Source organism: Scyliorhinus canicula, chromosome 2, assembly GCF_902713615.1.
Source record: "Scyliorhinus canicula chromosome 2, sScyCan1.1, whole genome shotgun sequence".
NCBI lineage: Eukaryota > Metazoa > Chordata > Chondrichthyes > Carcharhiniformes > Scyliorhinidae > Scyliorhinus > Scyliorhinus canicula.
Window position 1 is genome coordinate 286,138,857 of NC_052147.1, and position 25,357 is coordinate 286,164,213.

The 25,357-nt window shown below is 55.6% G+C and overlaps 1 protein-coding gene across 1 annotated transcript in view; it reads left to right on the top strand.

Moving 5' to 3' along the window:
* The window catches only part of tns1b (tensin 1b), a 299,976-nt gene that overhangs the window by 221,694 nt on the left and 52,925 nt on the right, over positions 1-25,357 (top strand). The window contains exon 17 of the mRNA XM_038790323.1: positions 701-805. Coding sequence (XP_038646251.1) covers positions 701-805 — 105 coding nt within the window. The remainder of the gene's footprint in view (positions 1-700; positions 806-25,357) is intronic.

The following is a 25,357-nucleotide window of genomic DNA, read 5'->3' on the forward strand; positions in this document are numbered from 1 at the left end:
CGCGACGCGGGAGAACGTGCAGACTCCACACAGCTAGTCCCCCGGGGTCGGATTGTACCCGGGTCCCTGGCGCTATGAGGCAGCAGTGCTAACCACTATGCCACTCTGCAAGGCCCAGCAGACTGGGCCCAGGGGCAGAATTTTCTCAACATCGAGACCAACTGGGGCGGAAGTGATATTGTCACTAGCAATCCAGGGCAATGCTCTGTAATCTGGGCTCCAATTTCAACATGAGAAATGCTGAAGGTTGAATCCAATAAAAATCTTGAATGATGAAACCATTGTCTATTGTCGAAAAAACCCACCTGTCCTTTAGGGAAGGAAATCTGCCGTCCTTACCCTGTCTGGCCTACATGTGACTCCAGATCCACAGCAATGTGATTGACAATTAACTTCCCTCAGGAATGGGCAATAAATACTGACCCAGCCAGCGACGCCCACATCCCAGAAACAAATAGAAGAGCCACACTTGTCAGGAACAAAACTGGCAAAAACGTAGCAGCAAGGACCCCCTCGTTGGGACATTAACTGCTCAGGCATTCTGCATGCCGACTCACCCCGCCACAGAACGCCCCCAGCTCCTCGGCCTTCGAACCTGCCACTCCCAGTGTGAAAACACAGCCCCTCCCGTTAAACGCTTCAAGTCGGCTCTTTTCCCTGCCGCCCTCTCTGAGCTTTAACGCCTCTTGTTTCATTGCAGCTGTCCGCTCTCCACCAGGACTGGCGAAGACGCCTCTCTCTGCACTGGGCCTGAAACCTCACAATCCAGCTGACATCTTCCTCCACTCAGCAGCACTCGGGCAAGGTACGGTGACAAGCTGGTCCGGTCAAAGTCAGCCCATGCCGCATCATGGAGGGGGAGCGGGAGGTGGAGAGGGAGGTGGGAAAGGAGGTAACATCTCAAGGTTCCAGCATGGCTGACCTGCTGGGTTCCTCACGTTGGGGGTTCCCAGTCAGAATGTGGTCAAAAATAAACAGACCACTAAAATGAAGATGCTCCGGAAAAGGGGATAAGCTTCCTGAGGGAAGATTGGTTCCCTGCTCGTCATTATAATGGAATGTGCGGGTTGGATTCCTGCTTTCAATTTTAACTTATTAACCTTGAAATTCACTCAAAGCCACCCATTTTGGGGCTATTGAAATGACCTCCTTGGACTTGGCCACGCCAGGCAAAGACACAAAATGTGGCATGTGGTAAATTTGAAATGAGGAAGGTATTGACAAACTTGACCCTCGAGGGCACAGGCAGGCAGGTGGCAGGTGAAGTTTAATCGAGAAAGGTGTGAACTGATTTATTTTGGTCAGAAGATTGAGCGGCGACAATATAAACTAAATGGAGTCATTTGAAAGAGGGCGGAGGAACAGAGAGAGCTGGGCGTGAATCATCAAAGGTGGCAGAACCTATAGAAAGCACCAGTTCACCCCCAGCTGCAGCATTGTGTCCAATTTTGGGCTCCCCACTTTGGGAAGGACGCGCAGGCCTTGGAGAGGGGGCAGAGGGAGATTTACTACAATGTTCCGCGGAAGGGAAGGACTTCAGGGAATCTGGAGAGGCTCGAGCAGAGAAGGTTAGGGGGCATTTAATCATGAGGGTTTAGACAAATGCAAATAAACTATTTTCAATGAGTGAAAGTTCAATAAACAGATTTACGGTAATTGGCAAAAAAAAAGCAAAAAGTGAGTGGTTAGGATCTGGACTGTACTGTCTGAGAGTGTGGTGGAGACAGATTCACACAGCGAGTGGTTAGGATCTGGACTGTACTGTCTGAGAGTGTGGTGGAGGCAGATTCACACAGCGAGTGGTTAGGATCTGGGGTTTACTGTCTGTGAGTGTGGTGGAGACAAATTCACACAGCGAGTGGGTAGGATCTGGGGTTTACTGTCTGTGAGTGTGGTGGAGGCAGATTCACACAGCGAGTGGTTAGGATCTGGAATGTACTGTCTGTGAGTGTGGTGGAGGCAGATTCACACAGCGAGTGGGTAGGATCTGGGGTTTACTGTCTGTGAGTGTGGTGGAGGCAGGTTCACACAGCGAGTGGGTAGGATCTGGGGTTTACTGTCTGTGAGTGTGGTGGAGGCAGGTTCAATTGAGATATTTGGAAGGGAATGAGAGTTATCTGAAAATGAAGAATTAGTGGAGTTACGGGTAGGAGGTGGGTGAATTGGTGCATTGCTCATTCAGGGGGCTAGTACAGATATGGCTGGCAGAGTGGCTTCTTCCTGCGCTTTAACAATTCTGTGATTCATTGACAGGTGTAAATTGTTTTTTGACATAACAAGTGGTTGCATTCTGGAAGGTTCTGCCTGAATGGACACAGGAATCAGATTCAATAATAACCTTTAAAAAGGCGAACCACGGGGGGGACAGCTGAACTTGAGGAGGGAGGGGCGAACCGTGTAGGGAGGGGGGACAGGAGAGGAGAAGCAGCGGGATGGGGCGGGGGGGGGCAGGGAAACGGGAGCCGGAAGGGAGGCACGGGGTGCCAAAACGTGCATGACATCTCCAGGAGCGGGGAACGAGGAGGTTGGGGATGGAGGACGGGAGGAGATGCGGAGGCGAGCGGGGGACGGCGGCGAGAACCGTCCGGGAGAGGCGGGCGACAGCGGCAAGCGACCCGGCCAGGTGTCGCACACAGTGGTTATCTCCCCGGCACCCAAATGTATATTTGCCCCTCCAGTCCCTGCCACCCCTGCCCCCCCCCCCCCCCCCCCCCCCACCAGTTAGTCTATTTCATATTTTATTGTATTCTATGTTGGGGTGCGCTCTTCTCTTCTAAATATGTGTATATATATAGACACATGTTTCTTATTCTGTGCACATAATGGTAATTATACCTTGTTCAAAAACCCAATAAAAACATTTATAAAAAGAAAGGAATTGTATAAATATGAGAAGGATGCGGAGAATGGCCAGTGATTAGGGGAAGGGCAGAGGAGTGGGACTAACTGCATTGATCTACCAAAGAGCTGGCACGGACTCGATGGGCCAAATGACCTCCTCGCAGCAATACCTCTGCCTGATTTGATGGGAGGCAGTTGTGGAAAAAGGACATGCACCAAGCAGCTGTTCTGATTTGGTTCAATGACGAATAAGGATTGACAGGAAGGACAAAGAAGAGGAGCGAGCCTGGATTTATATCGCGCCTTTCCCAATCTCAGGACGTGCCAAAGCATTTCACAATTCATCAATTACATTTGGGTTTTTGTCAGCGTCGCAATGTTGGAGACACAGAAATCGACATGAATCACCAGAATCATACAAGTAGCAATTTGATGAAGACTACATAATGAGCTTTAATATTATTGGGATACATATTCTCCATAATACCGGAAAGAAACTCATGCACCCTCCTCATACTGACCCTCTGACAGTGCAGCACTCCCTCAGTACTGACCCTCTGACAATGCAGCACTCCCTCAGTACTGACCCTCTGACAATGCAGCACTCCCTCAGTACTGACCCTCTGACAGTGCGGCACTCCCTCAGTACTGACCCTATGACAGTGCGACACTCCCTCAGTACTGACCCTCTGACAGTGCAGCACTCCCTCAGTACTGACCCTCTGACAGTGCAGCACTCCCTCAGTACTGACCCTCTGACAGTGCAGCACTCCCTCAGTACTGACCCTCTGACAGTGCAGCACTCCCTCAGCACTGACCCTCTGACAGTGCGGCACTCCCTCAGTACTGACCCTCTGACAGTGCAGCACTCCCTCAGTACTGACCCTCTGACAGTGCAGCACTCCCTCAGTACTGACCCTCTGACAGTGCAGCACTCCCTCAGCACTGACCCTCTGACAGTGCGGCACTCCCTCAGTACTGACCCTCTGACAGTGCGGCACTCCCTCAGTACTGACCCTCTGACAGTGCAGCACTCCCTCAGTACTGACCCTCTGACAGTGCAGCACTCCCTCAGTACTGACCCTGTGACAGTGCAGGACTCCCTCAGTACTGACCCTCTGACAGTGCAGCACTCCCTCAGTACTGACCCTCTGACAGTGCAGCACTCCCTCAGTACTGACCCTCTGACAGTGCGGCACTCCCTCAGTACTGACCCTCTGACAGTGCGGCACTCCCTCAGTACTGACCCTCTGACAGTGCAGCACTCCCTCAGTACTGACCCTCTGACAGTGCAGCACTCCCTCAGTACTGACCCTCTGACAGGGCAGCACTCCCTCAGTACTGACCCTCTGACAGTGCAGCACTCCCTCAGTACTGACCCTCTGACAGTGCAGCACTCCCTCAGTACTGACCCTCTGACAGTGCAGCACTCCCTCAGTACTGACCCTCTGACAGTGCAGCACTCCCTCAGTACTGACCCTCTGACAGTGCAGCACTCCCTCAGTACTGGCCCTCTGACAGTGCCACACCCCCTCAATACTGACCCTCTGACAGTGCGGCACTCCCTCAGTACTGACCCTCTGACAGTGTAGCACTCCTTCAGTACTGACCCTCTGATAGTGCAGCACTCCCTCAGTACTGACCCTCTGACAGTGCAGCGCTCCCTCAGTACTGACCCTCTGACAGTGCGGCACTCCCTCAGTACTGACCCTCTGACAGTGTAGCACTCCTTCAGTACTGACCCTCTCATAGTGCAGCACTCCCTCAGTACTGACCCTCTGACAGTGCAGCACTCCCTCAGTACTGACCCTCTGACAGTGCGGCACTCCCTCAGTACTGACCTTCTGACAGTGCAGTGCCCCCTCAGTACTGACCCTCTGACAGTGCAGCGCTCCCTCAGTACTAACCCTCTGACAGTGCAGCGCTCCCTCAGTACTGACCCTCTGACAGTGCAGCGCTCCCTCAGTACTGACCCTCTGACACTGCAGCACTCCCTCAGTACTGACCCTCTGACAGTGCGGCGCTCCCTCAGTACTAACCCTCTGACAGTGCACCGCTCCCTCAGTACTGACCCTCTGACAGTGTAGCGCTCCCTCAGTACTGACCCTCTGACACTGCAGCACTCCCTCAGTACTGACCCTCTGACAGTGCGGCGCTCCCTCAGTACTGACCCTCTGACAGTGCGCCACTCCCTCAGTACTGACCCTCTGACAGTGCGGCGCTCCCTCAGTACTGACCCTCTGACAGTGCAGCACTCCCTCAGTACTGACCCTCTAACAGTGCAGCACTCCCTCAGTACTGACCATCCGACAGTGCAGCACGCCCTCAGCACTGACCCACTGATAGTGCAGCACTCCCTCAGTACTCACCATCCGACAGTGCAGCACTCCCTCAGCACTGACCCTCTGACAGTGTAGCACTCCCTCAGCACTGACCATCTGACACTGCAGCACTCCCTCAGCACTGACCCTCTGACAGTGCGGCACTCCCTCAGTACTGACCCTCTGACAGCGCAGTACTGCCTCAGTACTGACCCTCTGACAGTGCAGCACTCCCTCAGTACTGACCCTCTGACAGTGCGGCACTCCCTCAGTACTAACCCTCTGACAGTGCAGCACTCCCTCAGTACTGACCCTCTGACAGTGCAGCACTCCCTCAGTACTGACCCTCTGACAGTGTGGCTCTCCCTCAGTACTGACCCTCTGACAGTGCAGCACTCCCTCAGTACTGACCCTATGACAGTGCAGCACTCCCCCAGTACTGACCCTCTGACAGTGCCACACCCCCTCAATACTGACCCTCTGACAGTGCAGCACTCCCTCAGTACTGACCCTCTGACAGTGCAGCACTCCCTCAGTACTGACCCTCTGACAGTGCAGCACTCCCCCAGTACTGACCCTCTGACAGTGCCACACCCCCTCAATACTGACCCTCTGACAGTGCAGCATTCCCTCAGTACTGACCCTCTGACAGTGCGGCACTCCCTCAGTACTGACCCTCTGACAGTGCGGCACTCCCTCAGTACTGACCCTCTGACAGTGCATGAACCAATACTTCATATAAAGGTTCTGAGATCTTTGGCCATTGCCTGCTGTAATGACATACACACATCTGATTTGTCAGTGAAACACAACATGTTTATTTATGACAAATATTGAGATATGACTTAGAGTAATGGCCAGCTAACCAACTACAACCAGCCTCTACACAAACACACACAGGATGCACATCCGCAGAAGGGGAGATGGGTAAAAACACTTAGAGGATTAATATGAGACGGAAGATGAGTGTCATTGCTTTGGATGTTGAAGTCATTGCAGCAGGCTATCCTCCCAAGCCACCTTCGGTTGGATTGCCAACAATGATCTTCTGGCAGTGGCATTCAGTTAGAACTCCCAGGCTGTAGGGTTTCCTGTGGGGGAGTCACTGTAACTTTTATCACCCTGGCCCTTCACTGAAACTACACAGAGGGTAGTGGGTGCCTGGAACTCGCTGCCGGAGGAGGTGGTGGAAGCAGGGATGATAGTGACATTTAAGGGACATCTTGATAAATACATGAATAGGATGGGAATAGAGGGATACGGACCCAGGAAGTGCAGAAGATTTTAGTTTAGACGGGCAGCATGGTCGGCACAGGCTTGGAGGGCTGAAGGGCCTGTTCCTGTGCTGTACTTTTCTTTGTTCTTTGTTCTTTGAAAAGCACAGCCTCAGGCCTGTGTAATTCATATTCTTTTCTAATTCCACCTTAATGACCAACAGCCACTCTGAGATATGAACAGAGTTTTTCACACGAGAGTTTAAAATGTTTTTTGAACAGCTGACTGTGGTTTCAGCTTGTGGCCTGTTTGGGTTTCTTTCAGATGTCCCTTGTCTTCCCTCAAACCCAGTTCTCAGCCAGAATGTTACCCTTACTTGGTTTCTGATCTCACTATAATGTTCTCCGGCTGTGCTGAGGGGAAAGCAGAGTCTCCAGTCAGGGGTCCGAGGGAGATTTCCCCTTTCAGGGAGTGGGAATCAGACAAGCTCCTCCTTCACCTCTGAGTCCAAAGCGAAACTAAACCCTGGAAACACAGTCTCATAGAGGAAGGAATATTTCAGAACGGTCACCACCAATCAGCACAGTCCAAAGATGTGCAGGTTGGGTGGATTGGCCATGGTAAATTGCCCTTTCGTGTCCAAAATTCTATGATTAACCTAGGACAAAACTTCGGCACAACATCGTGGGCCGAAGGGCCTGTTCTGTGCTGTATTTCTCCATCTATCTATCTATCTATTATCAGCTAAACCCCGGCAATTTGAAACAGCTGATTGGCTGCCAGCCAAGTCCATCAAGATGAGTCATCACCGATGCCAGACCGAATAGCACATCCTGCTGCCATTTCTTTTTTTAATTAAAGGTGAAGTCTATCCTAAAGACATAGATCCTATCAATTGTCCATGGCCGAAAATGATAAAGGCCAAAACAAAAGGAAAAATGAAAGAACAAACAATGGACACACAGGGATTAACAGGAGGATCCTTACAACACATATTCAGCCCTCTCTGGGGAAAAAATTGTTTCGACCTGGACCGCAAGTGATGAACTTTCACAGAAGTCTTCTCTCTCAGGGATTTCTGACCAAGCTGCTAACAGTAATCTTACACTGAAAGGCACAGGGGCTGAACGGGTTAGATTACTCAAGCAGGTTGTATTGACCTGGTTCACAATACCATGATTTGGAACATTGAACAGCGATCTGATTGAGGTTTTTAAAATTAGCGATGGATTCAATGTAGTGATTCAGAAGGAATCTGTTTCTTCAGTGACCTCAGATTTGGCGGCAGGCCATTGACTAATGAACAAAGGCTGTTGGGAATGAGGAACTTGCCCCACGAAAGGCAACCCTGACCGTCTGTCCCGGGGCCAATTGAAAATCTCATTTTCAGTTCCATAGGTTATTGTCGTAGTCGGCAATCCAGGCAGGGAAACAGGGTTCAGTTACACATCAGCCAAGATGTTAACAGAGAAAGTCAGGGTAGATTGAGATAAATTATTCCAACTGGTTGGAGACATAGACTAAAAATTAGAGCTAGATTGTTCAGGAGAGATGAACCTCTTCTCTCAAAGGGTGGTAGAGGTTTGTAGCACTCTCCGACACACAGCAGTTGAAGCTGGAACAGTTTAAAAATAATAATAATAATCGCTTATTGTCACGAGTAGGCTTCAGGGAAGTTACTGTGGAAAGCCCCTAGTCGCCACATTCCGGCGCCTGTCCGGGAAGGCTGGTACAGGAATTGAACCCGCGCTGCTGTCCTTGTTCTGCAAGGACAAGCCAGCTGTTTAGCCCACTGTGCTAAACCTGCCCCTAATTTCAAATCTGAGATGGGTAGATTTTTGTTCAGCAAAGATATGGGCCAAAGGCAGGTTTATGGAGTTAAGTGACGGACCAGCCATGATCTCATTGAATGGGGGACAGGCTCGAGGGGCTGAATGGCCTACTCCTGTTCCTGATGCCGGTTTATCCCAGGGGATGTTGTGAGCTGGCACTGGCATGGATTCACTGTCCTCACTCTGTTTTCTTATCTCCTCAGAGGGAGACATTAGTCCAGTAGATGGATAGGGAGAGGGTAAGGAGTCCTGTCCAGACCCACCATCCTGTCTGTCGATCATAGTCATTTTAATCCTCCCTGGTAATTGAGCATTCCAACATTGACATGAGGCCTCAGGCCTGAATGACCAGCATTACAACCCATTCATTCATGCCATTCGAAGAGGAGGAAAATGTGTTTCCATTTCTGTCGTTTATTATTCAATTTACTCATCATCTCTCAGTCGTTCTGTTCCCAGTTGTTTGTCCCAGGACACCTGGACATTGTTCCCTGTTTGAGGGTGAAGTTGGGGCTATGGGGCAGTGCTGCAAATATTGTTTGACTATCACAGTGGAATTTGAGAAGTAGCAGCTGTTTCGAGGTTGGGGAACCCAGTGTCTGCCCAGTGTGGCTTTCTGATCCACCAACCACGTGGCTTTGAAAGAGAAAGTGCTGATTAGATGGAGGCAAACTGCTTGCATGAAGGAGGCAAACATAAGGCCAGACCTCTCCACTGAGGTAACTCCGTATACTCCTCACACAGACTCTCAACTCAGGAGGGATGGGGCTGGATGTTTCAGACTCCAAATGCCGAGACTGCCCAGATGTTCGGTGCAGGTGTGGGGGCAGAGAGGGCCAGGGAGGTGATACATGTCATATTACAGAGCACAACACAAGAGGAGTGGATCATATAAGAGGAATATATAAGAACACAGACCTGTGACTGTCCCCATCAAACACTCCCAGGACAGATACAGCACGGGGTTAGATACAGAGTAAAGCTCCCTCTACACTGTCCCCATCAAACACTCCCAGGACAGGTACAGCACGGGGTTAGATACAGAGTCAAGCTCCCTCTACACTGTCCCCATCAAACACTCCCAGGACAGGTACAGCACGGAGTTAGATACAGAGTAAAGCTCCCTCTACACTGTCCCCATAAAACACTCCCAGGACAGGTACAGCACGGGGTTAGATACAGAGTAAAGCTCCTTCTACACTGTCCCCATCAAACACTCCCAGGACAGGTACAGCACGGGGTTAGATACAGAGTCAAGCTCCCTCTACACTGTCCCCATCAAACACTCCCAGGACAGGTAGAGCACGGGATTAGATACAGAGTAAAGCTCCCTCTATACTGTCCCCATCAAACACTCCCAGGACAGGTACAGCACGGGGCTAGATACAGAGTAAAGCTCCCTCTACACTGTCCCCATCAAACAATCCTAGGACAGGTACAGCACGGGGTTAGATACAGAGTGAAGCTCCCTCTACACTGTCCCCATCAAACACTCCCAGGACAGGTACAGCACGGGGTTAGATACAGAGTAAAGCTCCCTCTACACTGTCCCCATCAGACACTCCCAGGACAGGTACAGCACGGGGTTAGATACAGAGTAAAGCTCCCTCTACACTATCCCCTTCAAACACTCCCAGGACAGGTACAGCATGGGATTAGATACAGAGTCAAGCTCCCTCTGCACTGTCCCCATCAAACACTCCCAGGACAGGTACAGCACGGGGTTAGATACAGAGTAAAGCTCTCTCTACACTGTCCCCATCAAACACTCCCAGGGCAGCACGGGGTTAGATACAGAGTAAAGCTCCCTCTTCACTGACCCCATTGTTTTGTTATGCTCTTGACGTAGCATAAGCTGCTTCCTTGATGTGCTCTCTGAAAAAGGAAGGTCCAGACTTGGAGATAGCTTTAACACGTTTATTAAACTATTAACGATTCTCCTACTTGGATTCAAATCTCCTGTTAATCCTGCTATAGCTACTCAGACTGACGAGCCAGTCTGCTACAATCCACGTGGTGGGTGTGCTGTTGAATCAACCCTGTGTCTGTACTCACCAAGTGTCTCCACTGGAAAGAGGAAGATCATGTGTGCTGTGTCCTTATATATGTGTTGGTGTAATGCCCTCCTGTGGTAGTGTCACCTCTGTGTGTGTCTTGAATGCCCATCGGTCGTGTCCTATCTTACTGACCTATTAGTTGACTGTGTGTGTCATGTCTCTGGTGCTCCATCTAGTGTCTATCTAGTCTACGTGGATTCACGTTAACCCCTTGTGTATTTACAGTTATGCATATCACCACAACCCCCCTTTTTTCGTGTAACATATTTTCTGTACAGTGTTAAAATAAATTGAACAAAATCAGGTAACTAAGTGATGCTATGTACAAGTAATGATAACTGTGATGACTATACATTAGTATACAAGACCAAATAATAGTTCAATGACTTTAAGGATAAGACAATACAAAGTAAAAGTTATGAGTCCAGTAGTTCATGAATTTATATGGTCTGGTATGGAAGTGTCAATGGTGACATTGTCATTCCCTTGTGAACACCGTCAGTGTCCTGGTGTTTGGTCATCAGGAGGTGTTCAAGTGTTCAAATCACCTTATGGACTGATTTGGAGTCTGTTTCATTTTTTTCCGATTCTCATGGTAGCAATTCTGGATGGCATCTGTCCTGAAAGCTGGGTTGCCTGTAGGTAGTGTAGCAAACGTGAATTGGGAAGATGCATAATCCTGCCATGGTTTCTCATTGTACTGAGCTGAGCAGTAATAGTGTCCCTCATTTACAGAGTTGTACCATGTTGTGCCAGTCGTAGTTCCTTCGCTGTTGTTTTTGTCGTGCCTGTAGTCGACATTGTTGCCTTTGGTACGCTTCGTGTTTTATGTCTTTGATATGGTTTTCATTGGTTGTGTTGTGTTGGTTGGTTTTGTTGTTGTGTTCGCTGCGTTCAAGGACCACACCCTGTGGATAATATGAGTCCTTCACACAGTTACTCGTGTCAGCGTCCTTTGTGGCATCTGCTGTTTCCTTGAGCGTGCCGTCACTGAGTTCACGGTGCACCCCGTCTGGAGTCATGTCCGGCTTACTTGAATAGGCTTTGGTTTGTCGATTCTCCCGTCCGGTGTCATTTCAGGTTCACTTGCATCTTCTGAGGCTTCTTGATGCTCCGCGTCCGGAGTCAAAATGTTCAGGAATTCATGTCCAAATATTGACTGGAAAATATATAGTTTGAGTACATTAGATGGGTCATTCTTTGTACAATGTGTGCAGGAGGGTTTCCTGACACAATATGTTGACAGGCCAACAAGAGGCGAGGCCACATTGGATTTGGTTTTGGGTAATGAACCAGGCCAGGTGTTAGATCTGGAGGTAGGTGAGCACTTTGGAAACAGTGACCACAATTCGGTGACCTTTACGTTAGTGATGGAAAGGGATAAGTATACCCCGCAGGGCAAGAGTTATAGCTGGGGGAAGGGCAATTATGATGCCATTAGACATGACTTAGGATGTGTTGGTTGGAGAAGTAGGCTGCAAGGGTTGGGCACACTGGATATGTGGAGCTTGTTCAAGGAACAGCTATTGCATGTTCTTGATAAGTACGTACCAGTCAGGCAGGGAGGAAGGGGTCGAGCGAGGGAACCGTGGTTTACCAAAGAAGTGGAATCTCTTGTTAAGAGGAAGAAGGAGGCCTATGTGAAGATGAGGCGTGAAGTTTCAGTTGGGGCGCTTGATAGTTACAAGGAAGCGAGGAAGGATCTGAAGAGAGAGCTGAGACGAGCAAGGAGGGGACATGAGAAGTCTTTGGCAGGTAAGATCAAGGAAAACTCAAAAGCTTTCTATAGGTATGTCAGGAATAAAAGAATGACTAGGGTAAGAGTAGGGCCAGTCAAGGACAGTGGTGGGAAGTTGTGTGTGGAGGCTGAGGAGATAAGCAAGATACTAAATGAATACTTTTCGTCAGTATTCACTCAAGAAAAAGATAATATTGTGGAGGAGAATGCTGAGACCCAGGCTATTAGAATAGATGGCATTGAGGTGCGTAGGGAAGAAGTGTTGGCAATTCTGGACAAGGTGAAAATAGATAAGTCCCCGGGGCCGGATGGGATTTATCCTAGTATTCTCTGGGAAGCCAGGGAAGAGATTGCTGAGCCTTTGGCTTTGATTTTTAGGTCATCATTGGCTACAGGAATAGTGCCAGAGGACTGGAGGATAGCAAATGTGGTCCCTTTGTTCAAGAAGTGGAGTAGAGATAACCCCGGTAACTATAGGCCGGTGAGCCTAACGTCTGTGGTGGGTAAAGTCTTGGAGAGGATTATAAAAGATACGATTTATAATCATCTAGATAGGAATAATATGATTAGGGATAGTCAGCATGGTTTTGTGAAGGGTAGGTCATGCCTCACAAACCTTGTCGAGTTCTTTGAGAAGGTGACTGAACAGGTAGACGAGGGTAGAGCAGTTGATGTGGTGTATATGGATTTCAGTAAAGCGTTTGATAAGGTTCCCCACGGTCGGCTATTGCAGAAAATACGGAGGCTGGGGATTGAGGGTGATTTAGAGATGTGGATCAGAAATTGGCTAGTTGAAAGAAGACAGAGAGTGGTAGTTGATGGGAAATGTTCAGAATGGAGTTCAGTTACGAGTGGCGTACCACAAGGATCTGTTCTGGGGCCGTTGCTGTTTGTCATTTTTATAAATGACCTAGAGGAGGGCGCAGAAGGATGGGTGAGTAAATTTGCAGACGACACTAAAGTCGGTGGAGTTGTAGACAGTGCGGAAGGATGTTGCAGGTTACAGAGGGACATAGATAAGCTGCAGAGCTGGGCTGAGAGGTGGCAAATGGAGTTTAATGTGGAGAAGTGTGAGGTGATTCACTTTGGAAAGAATAACAGGAATGCGGAATATTTGGCTAATGGTAAAATTCTTGGTAGTGTGGATGAGCAGAGGGATCTCGGTGTCCATGTACATAGATCCCTGAAAGTTGCCACCCAGGTTGATAGGGTTGTGAAGAAGGCCTATGGTGTGTTGGCCTTTATTGGTAGAGGGATTGAGTTCCGGAGCCATGAGGTCATGTTGCAGTTGTACAAAACTCTAGTACGGCCGCATTTGGAGTATTGCGTACAGTTCTGGTCGCCTCATTATAGGAAGGACGTGGAAGCTTTGGAACGGGTGCAGAGGAGATTTACCAGGATGTTGCCTGGTATGGAGGGAAAATCTTATGAGGAAAGGCTGATGGACTTGAGGTTGTTTTCGTTAGAGAGAAGAAGGTTAAGAGGTGACTTAATAAAGGCATACAAAATGATCAGAGGGTTAGATAGGGTGGACAGCGAGAGCCTTATCCCGCGGATGGAGGTGGCTAGCACGAGGGGACATAGCCTTAAATTGAGGGGTAATAGATATAGGACAGAGGTCAGAGGTGGGTTTTTTACACAAAGAGTGGTGAGGACGTGGAATGCCCTACCTGCAACAATAGTGAACTCGCCAACATTGAGTGCATTAAAAAATTTATTGGATAAGCATATGGATGATAAGGGCATAGTGTAGGTTAGATGGCCTTTAGTTTTTGTTTTCCATGTCGGTGCAACATCGAGGGCCGAAGGGCCTGTACTGCGCTGTATCGTTCTATGTTCTATTTGCTTGTGGAGAGGCTCGAGCGGATGAGGATTGAAGTAACGTGGTGTCACCGGAGTCACCAGTGGTCTCACTGTTATTGTCGAGTGCCTCTGTACATTCTAGCCACATTCTAGCCAACGTCTGTCACGTTGCACATCTGGTATGGGAAGTGGGATGCCAGCATCACTTGTCTCACATACAGTGGGTAGAGCCTCAGTAGCTTCTTGTTGTTCACTTGGGCTGGGTAGACTGTCAGAGTCTTTCTGTTGTTCACTGGAGCGTGGCAGACTTCCATCGTCTGCTGCTGGTTGCTCAGAGGAGGTTGCTAGACCCTCATGGTTTTGTTAATGCAAGGACTGCGCTCTGGAGTCTTACGTTCCTTCAATCGTGGAGGCTGTCCACGAGTTCGCTGTGGAGGCTTGTGTCACTCCCTCTGTGGAGTCTCGCAGCGTACCCTGTGTGGAATCGTGCATTGGTCTCGCTGTGGCATCTCTCATCGCTTTCTATGTGGAGTCGGGGACCCTTCGCGGTGTGTGGACCACTCTCTGTGTGGCAGCAGGCCGCTCTCTGTGTGGCAGCAGGCCGCTCTCTGTGTGGCAGCAGCTCTCTGTGTGGCAGCAGGCCGCTCTCTGTGTGGCAGCAGGCCGCTCTCTGTGTGGCAGCAGGCCGCTCTCTGTGTGGCAGCAGGCCGCTCTCTGTGTGGCAGCAGGCCGCTCTCTGTGTGGCAGGAGGCCGCTCTCTGTGTGGCAGCAGGCCGCTCTCTGTGTGGCAGCAGGCCGCTCTCTGTGTGGCAGCAGGCAGCTCTCTGTGTGGCAGCAGGCCGCTCTCTGTGTGGCAGCAGGCCGCTCTCTGTGTGGCAGCAGGCCGCTCTCTGTGTGGTAGCAGGCCGCTCTCTGTGTGGCAGCAGGCCGCTCTCTGTGTGGCAGCAGGCCGCTCTCTGTGTGGCAGCAGGCCGCTCTCTGTGTGGCAGCAGGCCGCTCTCTGTGTGGCAGCAGGCCGCTCTCTGTGTGGCAGCAGGCCGCTCTCTGTGTGGCAGCAGGCAGCTCTCTGTGTGGCAGCAGGCCGCTCTCTGTGGGGCAGCAGGCCGCTCTCTGTGTGGCAGCAGCTCTCTGTGTGGCAGCAGGCCGCTCTCTGTGTGGCAGCAGGCCGCTCTCTGTGGGGCAGCAGGCCGCTCTCTGTGTGGCAGCAGGCAGCTCTCTGTGAGGCAGCAGGCCGCTCTCTGTGTGGCAGCAGGCCGCTCTCTGTGTGGCAGCAGGCCGCTCTCTGTGTGGCAGCAGGCCGCTCTCTGTGTGGTAGCAGGCCGCTCTCTGTGTGGCAGCAGGCCGCTCTCTGTGTGGCAGCAGGCCGCTCTCTGTGTGGCAGCAGGCCGCTCTCTGTGTGGGAGCAGGCCGCTCTCTGTATGGCAGCAGCTCTCTGTGTGGCAGCAGGCCGCTCTCTGTATGGCAGCAGCTCTCTGTGTGGCAGCAGGCCGCTCTCTGTGTGGCAGCAGGCCGCTCTCTGTGTGGCAGCAGCTCTCTGTGTGGCAGCAGGCCGCTCTCTGTGAGGCAGCAGGCCGCTCTCTGTGTGGCAGCAGGCCGCTCTCTGTGTGGCAGCAGGCCGCTCTCTGTGTGGCAGCAGCTCTCTGTGTGGCAGCAGGCCGCTCTCTGTGTGGCAGCAGGCCGCTCTCTGTGTGGCAGCAGGCCGCTCTCTGTGTGGCAGCAGGCCGCTCTCTGTGTGGCAGCAGGCCGCTCTCTGTGTGGCAGCAGGCCGCTCTCTGTGCGGCAGCAGGCCGCTCTCTGTGTGGCAGCAGCTCTCTGTGAGGCAGCAGGCCGCTCTCTGTGTGGCAGCAGGCCGCTCTCTGTGTGGCAGCAGGCCGCTCTCTGTGTGGCAGCAGGCCGCTCTCTGTGTGGCAGCAGGCCGCTCTCTGTGTGGCAGCAGGCCGCTCTCTGTGTGGCAGCAGGCTGCTCTCTGTGGGGCAGCAGGCCGCTCTCTGTGAGGCAGCAGGCCGCTCTCTGTGTGGCAGCAGGCCGCTCTCTGTGTGGCAGCAGGCTGCTCTCTGTGGGGCAGCAGGCCGCTCTCTGTGAGGCAGCAGGCAGCTCTCTGTGTGGCAGCAGGCAGCTCTCTGTGTGGCAGCAGGCCGCTCTCTGTGTGGCAGCAGGCCGCTCTCTGTGTGGCAGCAGGCCGCTCTCTGTGTGGCAGCAGCTCTCTGTGTGGCAGCAGCTCTCTGTGAGGCAGCAGCTCTCTGTGTGGCAGCAGGCCGCTCTCTGTGTGGCAGCAGGCCGCTGTCTGTGTGGCAGCAGGCCGCTCTCTGTGTGGCAGCAGCTCTCTGTGTGGCAGCAGGCCGCTCTCTGTGTGGCTGCAGGCCGCTCTCTGTGGGGCAGCAGGCCGCTCTCTGTGGGGCAGCAGGCAGCTCTCTGTGTGGCAGCAGGCCGCTCTCTGTGTGGCAGCAGGCCGCTCTCTGTGTGGCAGCAGGCCGCTCTCTGTGTGGCAGCAGCTCTCTGTGTGGCAGCAGGCCGCTCTCTGTGAGGCAGCAGCTCTCTGTGTGGCAGCAGGCCGCTGTCTGTGTGGCAGCAGGCCGCTCTCTGTGTGGCAGCAGCTCTCTGTGAGGCAGCAGGCCGCTCTCTGTGTGACAGCAGGCCGCTCTCTGTGGGGCAGCAGGCCGCTCTCTGTGTGGCAGCAGGCCGCTCTCTGTGTGGCAGCAGGCCGCTCTCTGTGTGGCAGCAGGCCGCTCTCTGTGTGGCAGCAGGCCGCTCTCTGTGTGGCAGCAGGCCGCTCTCTGTGTGGCAGCAGCTCTCTGTGTGGCAGCAGGCCGCTCTCTGTGTGGCAGCAGGCCGCTCTCTGTGTGGCAGCAGGCCGCTGTCTGTGTGGCAGCAGGCCGCTCTCTGTGTGGCAGCAGGCCGCTCTCTGTGTGGCAGCAGGCCGCTCTCTGTGTGGCAGCAGGCCGCTCTCTGTGTGGCAGCAGGCCACTCTCTGTGTGGCAGCAGGCCGCTCTCTGTGGGACAGCAGGCCGCTGTCTGTGTGGCAGCAGGCCGCTCTCTGTGTGGCAGCAGGCAGCTCTCTGTGTGGGAGCAGGCCGCTCTCTGTGAGGCAGCAGGCCGCTCTCTGTGTGGCAGCAGGCCGCTGTCTGTGTGGCAGCAGGCCGCTCTCTGTGTGGCAGCAGGCCGCTCTCTGTGTGGCAGCAGGCCGCTCTCTGTGTGGCAGCAGGCCGCTCTCTGTGGGGCAGCAGGCCGCTCTCTGTGTGGCAGCAGGCCGCTCTCTGTGTGGCAGCCGCTCTCTGTGTGGCAGCAGGCCGCTCTCTGTGAGGCAGCAGCTCTCTGTGTGGCAGCAGGCCGCTCTCTGTGTGGCAGCAGGCCGCTCTCTGTGTGGCAGCAGCTCTCTGTGTGGCAGCAGGCCGCTGTCTGTGTGGCAGCAGGCCGCTCTCTGTGTGGCAGCAGGCCGCTCTCTGTGTGGCAGCAGGCCGCTCTCTGTGGGGCAGCAGGCCGCTCTCTGTGTGGCAGCAGGCCGCTCTCTGTGTGGCAGCAGGCCGCTCTCTGTGGGGCAGCAGGCCGCTCTCTGTGTGGCAGCAGGCCGCTCTCTGTGGGGCAGCAGGCCGCTCTCTGTGTGGCAGCAGGCCGCTCTCTGTGTGGCAGCAGGCCGCTCTCTGTGTGGCAGCAGGCCGCTCTCTGTGTGGCAGCAGGCCGCTCTCTGTGTGGCAGCAGGCCGCTCTCTGTGTGGCAGCAGGCCGCTCTCTGTGTGGCAGCAGGCCGCTCTCTGTGTGGCAGCAGCTCTCTGTGTGGCAGCAGCTCTCTGTGTGGCAGCAGGCCGCTCTCTGTGTGGCAGCAGCTCTCTGTGTGGCAGCAGGCCGCTCTCTGTGTGGCAGCAGGCCGCTCTCTGTGAGGCAGCAGGCAGCTCTCTGTGTGGCAGCTGCTCTCTGTGTGGCAGCAGCTCTCTGTGTGGCAGCTGCTCTCTGTGTGGCAGCAGCTCTCTGTGTGGCAGCTGCTCTCTGTGTGGCAGCAGCTCTCTGTGTGGCAGCAGGCCGCTCTCTGTGTGGCAGCAGGCCGCTCTCTGTGTGGCAGCAGGCCGCTCTCTGTGTGGCAGCAGGCCGCTCTCTGTGTGGCAGCAGGCCGCTCTCTGTGAGGCAGCAGCTCTCTGTGTGGCAGCAGGCCGCTCTCTGTGTGGCAGCAGGCCGCTCTCTGTGTGGCAGCAGGCCGCTCTCTGAGTGGCAGCAGGCCGCTCTCTGTGTGGCAGCAGGCCGCTGTCTGTGTGGCAGCAGGCCGCTCTCTGTGTGGCAGCAGCTCTCTGTGTGGCAGCAGGCCGCTCTCTGTGTGGCAGCAGGCCGCTCTCTGTGTGGCAGCAGGCCGCTCTCTGTGTCGCAGCAGGCCGCTCTCTGTGTGGCAGCAGGCCGCTCTCTGTGGGGCAGCAGGCCGCTCTCTGTGTGGCAGCAGGCCGCTCTCTGTGTGGCAGCAGGCCGCTCTCTGTGTGGCAGCAGGCCGCTCTCTGTGTGGCAGCAGGCCGCTCTCTGTGTGGCAGCAGGCCGCTCTCTGTGGGGCAGCAGGCCGCTCTCTGTGTGGCAGCAGGCCGCTCTCTGTGTGGCAGCAGGCCGCTCTCTGTGTGGCAGCAGGCCGCTCTCTGTGTGGCAGCAGGCCGCTCTCTGTGTGGCAGCAGGCCGCTCTCTGTGTGGCAGCAGGCCGCTCTCTGTGTGGCAGCAGCTCTCTGTGTGGCAGCAGGCCGCTCTCTGTGGGGCAGCAGGCCGCTCTCTGTGAGGCAGCAGGCCGCTCTCTGTGTGGCAGCAGGCCGCTCTCTGTGGGGCAGCAGGCCGCTCTCTGTGTGGCAGCAGGCCGCTCTCTGTGTGGCAGCAGGCCGGTCTCTGTATGGCAGCAGGCCGCTCTCTGTGGGGCAGCAGGCCGCTGTCTGTGTGGCAGCAGGCCGCTCTCTGTGTGGCAGCAGGCCGCTCTCTGTGTGGCAGCAGCTCTCTGTGGGGCAGCAGGCCGCTCTCTGTGTGGCAGCAGGCCGCTCTCTGTGTGGCAGCAGGCCGCTCTCTGTGTGGCAGCAGGCCGCTCTCTGTGTGGCAGCAGGCCGCTCTCTGTGTGGCAGCAGGCCGCTCTCTGTGTGGCAGCCGCTCTCTGTGTGGCAGCAGGCCGCTCTCTGTGTGGCAGCAGGCCGCTCTCTGTGTGGCAGCAGGCCGCTCTCTGTGTGGCAGCAGCTCTCTGTGTGGCAGCAGGCCGCTCTCTGTGTGGCAGCAGGCCGCTCTCTGTGTGGCAGCAGGCCGCTCTCTGTGGGGCAGCAGGCCGCTCTCTGTGTGGCAGCAGGCCGCTCTCTGTGTGGCAGCAGGCCACTCTCTGTGTGGCAGCAGGCCGCTGTCTGTGTGGCAGCAGGCCGCTCTCTGTGGGGCAGCAGGCCGCTGTCTGTGTGGCAGCAGGCCGCTCTCTGTGTGGGAGCAGGCCGCTCTCTGTGAGGCAGCAGGCCGCTCTCTGTGTGGCAGCAGGCCGCTGTCTGTGTGGCAGCAGGCCGCTCTCTGTGTGGCAGCAGGCCGCTCTCTGTGTGGCAGCAGGCCGCTCTCTGTGTGGCAGCAGGCCGCTCTCTGTGGGGCAGCAGGCCGCTCTCTGTGTGGCAGCAGGCCGCTCTCTGTGTGGCAGCCGCTCTCTGTGTGGCAGCAGGCCGCTCTCTGTGAGGCAGCAGCTCTCTGTGTGGCAGCAGGCCGCTCTCTGTGTGGCAGCAGGCCGCTCTCTGTGTGGCAGCAGCTCTCTGTGTGGCAGCAGGCCGCTGTCTGTGTGGCAGCAGGCCGCTCTCTGTGTGGCAGCAGGCCGCTCTCTGTGTGGCAGCAGGCCGCTCTCTGTGGGGCAGCAGGCCGCTCTCTGTGTGGCAGCAGGCCGCTCTCTGTGTGGCAGCAGGCCGCTCTCTGTGGGGCAGCAGGCCGCTCTCTGTGTGGCAGCAGGCCGCTCTCTGTGGGGCAGCAGGCCGCTCTCTGTGTGGCAGCAGGCCGCTCTCTGTGTGGCAGCAGGCCGCTCTCTGTGTGGCAGCAGGCCGCTCTCTGTGTGGCAGCAGGCCGCTCTCTGTGTGGCAGCAGGCCGCTCTCTGTGTGGCAGCAGGCCGCTCTCTGTGTGGCAGCAGGCCGCTCTCTGTGTGGCAGCAGCTCTCTGTGTGGCAGCAGCTCTCTGTGTGGCAGCAGGCCGCTCTCTGTGTGGCAGCAGCTCTCTGTGTGGCAGCAGGCCGCTCTCTGTGTGGCAGCAGCTCTCTGTGTGGCAGCTGCTCTCTGTGTGGCAGCAGCTCTCTGTGGGGCAGCAGGCCGCTCTCTGTGTGGCAGCAGGCCGCTCTCTGTGTGGCAGCAGGCCGCTCTCTGTGTGGCAGCAGGCCGCTCTCTGTGTGGCAGCAGGCCGCTCTCTGTGAGGCAGCAGCTCTCTGTGTGGCAGCAGGCCGCTCTCTGTGTGGCAGCAGGCCGCTCTCTGTGTGGCAGCAGGCCGCTCTCTGTGTGGCAGCAGGCCGCTCTCTGAGTGGCAGCAGGCCGCTCTCTGTGTGGCAGCAGGCCGCTGTCTGTGTGGCAGCAGGCCGCTCTCTGTGTGGCAGCAGCTCTCTGTGTGGCAGCAGGCCGCTCTCTGTGTGGCAGCAGGCCGCTCTCTGTGTGGCAGCAGGCCGCTCTCTGTGTCGCAGCAGGCCGCTCTCTGTGTGGCAGCAGGCCGCTCTCTGTGGGGCAGCAGGCCGCTCTCTGTGTGGCAGCAGGCCGCTCTCTGTGTGGCAGCAGGCCGCTCTCTGTGTGGCAGCAGGCCGCTCTCTGTGTGGCAGCAGGCCGCTCTCTGTGTGGCAGCAGGCCGCTCTCTGTGGGGCAGCAGGCCGCTCTCTGTGTGGCAGCAGGCCGCTCTCTGTGTGGCAGCAGGCCGCTCTCTGTGTGGCAGCAGGCCGCTCTCTGTGTGGCAGCAGGCCGCTCTCTGTGGGGCAGCAGGCCGCTCTCTGTGTGGCAGCAGGCCGCTCTCTGTGTGGCAGCAGCTCTCTGTGTGGCAGCAGGCCGCTCTCTGTGGGGCAGCAGGCCGCTCTCTGTGAGGCAGCAGGCCGCTCTCTGTGTGGCAGCAGGCCGCTCTCTGTGGGGCAGCAGGCCGCTCTCTGTGTGGCAGCAGGCCGCTCTCTGTGTGGCAGCAGGCCGGTCTCTGTATGGCAGCAGGCCGCTCTCTGTGGGGCAGCAGGCCGCTGTCTGTGTGGCAGCAGGCCGCTCTCTGTGTGGCAGCAGGCCGCTCTCTGTGTGGCAGCAGCTCTCTGTGGGGCAGCAGGCCGCTCTCTGTGTGGCAGCAGGCCGCTCTCTGTGTGGCAGCAGGCCGCTCTCTGTGTGGCAGCAGGCCGCTCTCTGTGTGGCAGCAGGCCGCTCTCTGTGTGGCAGCAGGCCGCTCTCTGTGTGGCAGCCGCTCTCTGTGTGGCAGCAGGCCGCTCTCTGTGTGGCAGCAGGCCGCTCTCTGTGTGGCAGCAGGCCGCTCTCTGTGTGGCAGCAGCTCTCTGTGTGGCAGCAGGCCGCTCTCTGTGTGGCAGCAGGCCGCTCTCTGTGTGGCAGCAGGCCGCTCTCTGTGGGGCAGCAGGCCGCTCTCTGTGTGGCAGCAGGCCGCTCTCTGTGTGGCAGCAGGCCGCTCTCTGTGTGGCAGCAGGCCGCTGTCTGTGTGGCAGCAGGCCGCTCTCTGTGGGGCAGCAGGCCGCTGTCTGTGTGGCAGCAGGCCGCTCTCTGTGGGGCAGCAGGTCGCTCTCTGTGTGGCAGCAGGCCGCTCTCTGTGTGGCAGCAGGCCGCTCTCTGTGTGGCAGCAGGCCGCTCTCTGTGTGGCAGCAGGCCGCTCTCTGTATGGCAGCAGGCCGCTCTCTGTGTGGCAGCAGGCCGCTCTCTGTGTGGCAGCAGCTCTCTGTGTGGCAGCAGGCCGCTCTCTGTGTGGCAGCAGGCCGCTCTCTGTGTGGCAGCAGGCCGCTCTCTGTGTGGCAGCAGGCCGCTCTCTGTGTGGCAGCAGGCCGCTCTCTGTGTGGCAGCAGGCCGCTCTCTGTGTGGCAGCAGGCCGCTCTCTGTGTGGCAGCAGGCAGCTCTCTGTGTGGCAGCAGGCAGCTCTCTGTGTGGCAGCAGGCCGCTGTCTGTGTGGCAGCAGGCCGCTCTCTGTGTGCCAGCAGCTCTCTGTGTGGCAGCAGGCCGCTCTCTGTGTGGCAGCAGGCCGCTCTCTGTGTGCCAGCAGCTCTCTGTGTGGCAGCAGGCCGCTCTCTGTGTGGCAGCAGGCCGCTGTCTGTGTGGCAGCAGGCCGCTGTCTGTGTGGCAGCAGGCCGCTCTCTGTGTGGCAGCAGGCCGCTCTCTGTGTGGCAGCAGGCCGCTGTCTGTGTGGCAGCAGGCCGCTCTCTGTGCGGCAGCAGGCCGCTGTCTGTGTGGCAGCCGCTCTCTGTGAGGCAGCAGGCCGCTCTGTGTGTGGCAGCAGCTCTCTGTGTGGCAGCAGGCCGCTCTCTGTGTGGCAGCAGGCCGCTCTCTGTGGGCTTGTACCGCTCTCTGTCTCTTGCCGTCAGGCCGCAGCATAACCCTGCCCTCCCGAGTCGGGATGTCATATATGCTGGGCTGAGGATTCCCCAATCCGAAGAACTCGTCGTCGGGGTCTTCAATGTACAACACGTCTTGTTGAGGTTCGGATTTGGTACTGGGGTAGCCACCCCCCAAGATGAAATCATCGTCTGAGTCGTAGTCTTCTAGGACCATATCGTCACATTTTGTGTCAGAGCTGGCATTGGGCTTGCGATGTCCAAAGAAGAATTCTAGGCCTCAGTCACAGCCTTCAAGGACTGTATCATCTCTTTGGGTGGTGCTAACTGCTTGTTGCTTTCAGCTACTGGTTGAATTTCAGGCATTGTGCTGTCGTTCCAGGTGAAAGAATCTGGTTTTGGGTGTTTTGGGATATTTCCTCTTTAAGTGGGCGTGGTCCGGGGCCTCTGACGTCATGACGTGTGTGACGTAGGTCGTAGGAAGCGATTGCGCATGCGCAGATCACTTTTCCTTTACTTGGGGCCTTTTTCGCATTTGCGCATGTTCCCGTTTTGTGCGATCTTTGCACAACTGCGCATGTGCAGCACCTTTTCCAAGATGGCTGCAAATCAAAACTGCCGTTTTTTCAACGTTTGTAGGCTTGTGCAAGCCGACCCCGTGGTGAGTTTTGGCGCCTCATTTACCTCTTCTTCTTGTATCTTCCTCGCAGAATTCTTGGAATTTGTCCAGCACTGCCTGGGAGTCACTCTTGTTTTGCCCCTTTGAGTATGTGAAGTTCTCAAAGATTTCTGCTGCTTTTTTACCCGCGATGGTAAGAAGAAGCTTTATTTTCTCTGCATCCGCCACGCCATCTAAGTCGGACGCTGCCAGGTAGATCTTGAATCTCTGCCTGAACCAACGCCAGTTTTCACTGAGATTTCCCTGAGCTGCTGTGGGACCGGAATCCCGGACATCATCTTGCCTGGGCTGCTGTTGCTGGTTGTCACTGTTTGCTGAGTTGTAACTAAATGGATTTAAACAGTTCACTCACTGATACCATGTTTTGTCCTGCTCTTGACGTAACATAAGCTGCTTCCTTGATGTTCACTCTGACAAAGGAATGTTCAGTCTTGGAGATAGTTTTCACACATTTATTAAACTAATAACGATTCTCCTACTTGGATTCAACTCTCCTGTTAATCCTGCTTTAGCTACTCAGACTGATGAACCAGTCTGCTACAATCCACATGGTGGGTGTGATGTGTTTCAATCAACTCCATCTGTACTCACTGGCTATCTCCACGAGAAAGAGGAGGATCATGTGTGCTGTGTCCTTATATATGTGTTGGTGTAATGGCCCCCTGTGGTAGTGTCACCTCTGTGTGTGTCTTGAATGCCCATTGGTCGTGTCTTATCTTACTGACCTATTGGTTGAGTGTATGTGTGTCATGTCTCTGGTGCTCCCTCTAGTGTCTATCTAGTCTACGTGTATTTATATTAACCCCTTGTGTATTTACAGTGATGCATATCAACACACCCATCAAACATTCCCAGGACAGATACAGCACGGGGTTAGATACAGAGTAAAGCTCCCTCTACACCGTCCCCATCAAACACTCCCAGGACAGGTACAGCACGGGGTTAGATACAGAGTAAAGCTCCCTCTGATAGAGAGGGGGAGTGAGATACAAATGGGGAGAGTGAGACAGGGGGAGAGTGAGACAGAGACAGGGGGAGAGTGGGATAGAGACAGGGGGTTAGTGGGATAGAGACAGGGGGAGAGTGGGATAGAGACAGGGGGAGAGTGGGGCAGTGACAGGGGGAGAGTGGGACAGAGACAGGGGGAGAGTGGGGCAGAGACAGGGGGAGAGTGGGATAGAGACAGGGGGAGAGTGGGGCAGTGACAGGGGGAGAGTGGGACAGAGACAGGGGGAGAGTTATAGAGACAGGGGGAGAGTGGGATAGAGACAGGGGGAGAGTGGGATAGAGACAGGGGGAGAGTGGGACAGTGACAAGGGGAGAGTGGGACAGTGACAGGGGGAGAGTGGGACAGTGACAGGGGGAGAGTGGGACAGAGACAGGGGGAGAGTGGGACAGTGACAGGGGGAGAGTGGGATAGAGACAGGGGGAGAGTGGGACAGAGACAGGGGGAGAGTGGGGCAGAGACAGGGGAGAGTGGGATACAGACAAGGGGAGAGTGGGATAGAGACAGGGGGAGAGTGGGATAGAGATGGGGAGAGTGGGATAGAGACAGGAGGAGAGTGGGATAGAGACTGGGGGAGAGTGGGATATAGACAGGGGGAGAGTGGGGCAGAGACAGGGGGAGAGTTATAGAGACAGGGGGAGAGTGGGGCAGAGACAGGGGGAGAGTGGGATAGAGACAGGGGGAGAGTGGGACAGAGACAGGGGGAGAGTGGGATAGAGACAGGGGGAGAGTGGGATAGAGACAGGGGGAGAGTGGGATAGAGACAGGGGGAGAGTGGGATAGAGACGGGGGAGAGTGGGATAGAGACAGGGGGAGAGTGGGATAGAGACGGGGGGAGAGTGGGATAGAGACGGGGGAGAGTGGGATAGAGACAGGGGGAGAGTGGGACAGAGACGGGGGAGAGTGGGATAGAGACAGGGGGAGAGTGGGATAGAGACAGGGGGAGAGTTACAGAGGCAGGGGGAGAGTGGGATAGAGACAGGGGGAGAGTGGGGCAGAGACAGGTGGAGAGTGGGATAGAGACAGGGGGAGAGTGGGGCAGAGACAGGGGGAGAGTGGGGCAGAGATGGGGAGAGTGGGATAGAGACAGTGGGAGAGTGGGGCAGGGACAGGGGAGAGTGGGATAGAGACAGGGGGAGAGTGGGATAGGGACAGGGGGAGAGTGGGATAGAGACAGGGGGAGAGTGGGATATAGACAGGGGGTGAGTGGGGCAGAGACAGGGGGAGAGTGGGATACAGACAGGGGGAGAGTGGGGCAGAGACAGGGGGAGAGTGGGGCAGGGACAGGGGAGAGTGGGATAGAGACAGGGGGAGAGTGGGATAGAGACAGGGGGAGAGTGGGATAGAGACAGGGGGAGAGTTATAGAGACAGGGGGAGAGTGGGGCAGGGACAGGGGGAGAGTGGGATAG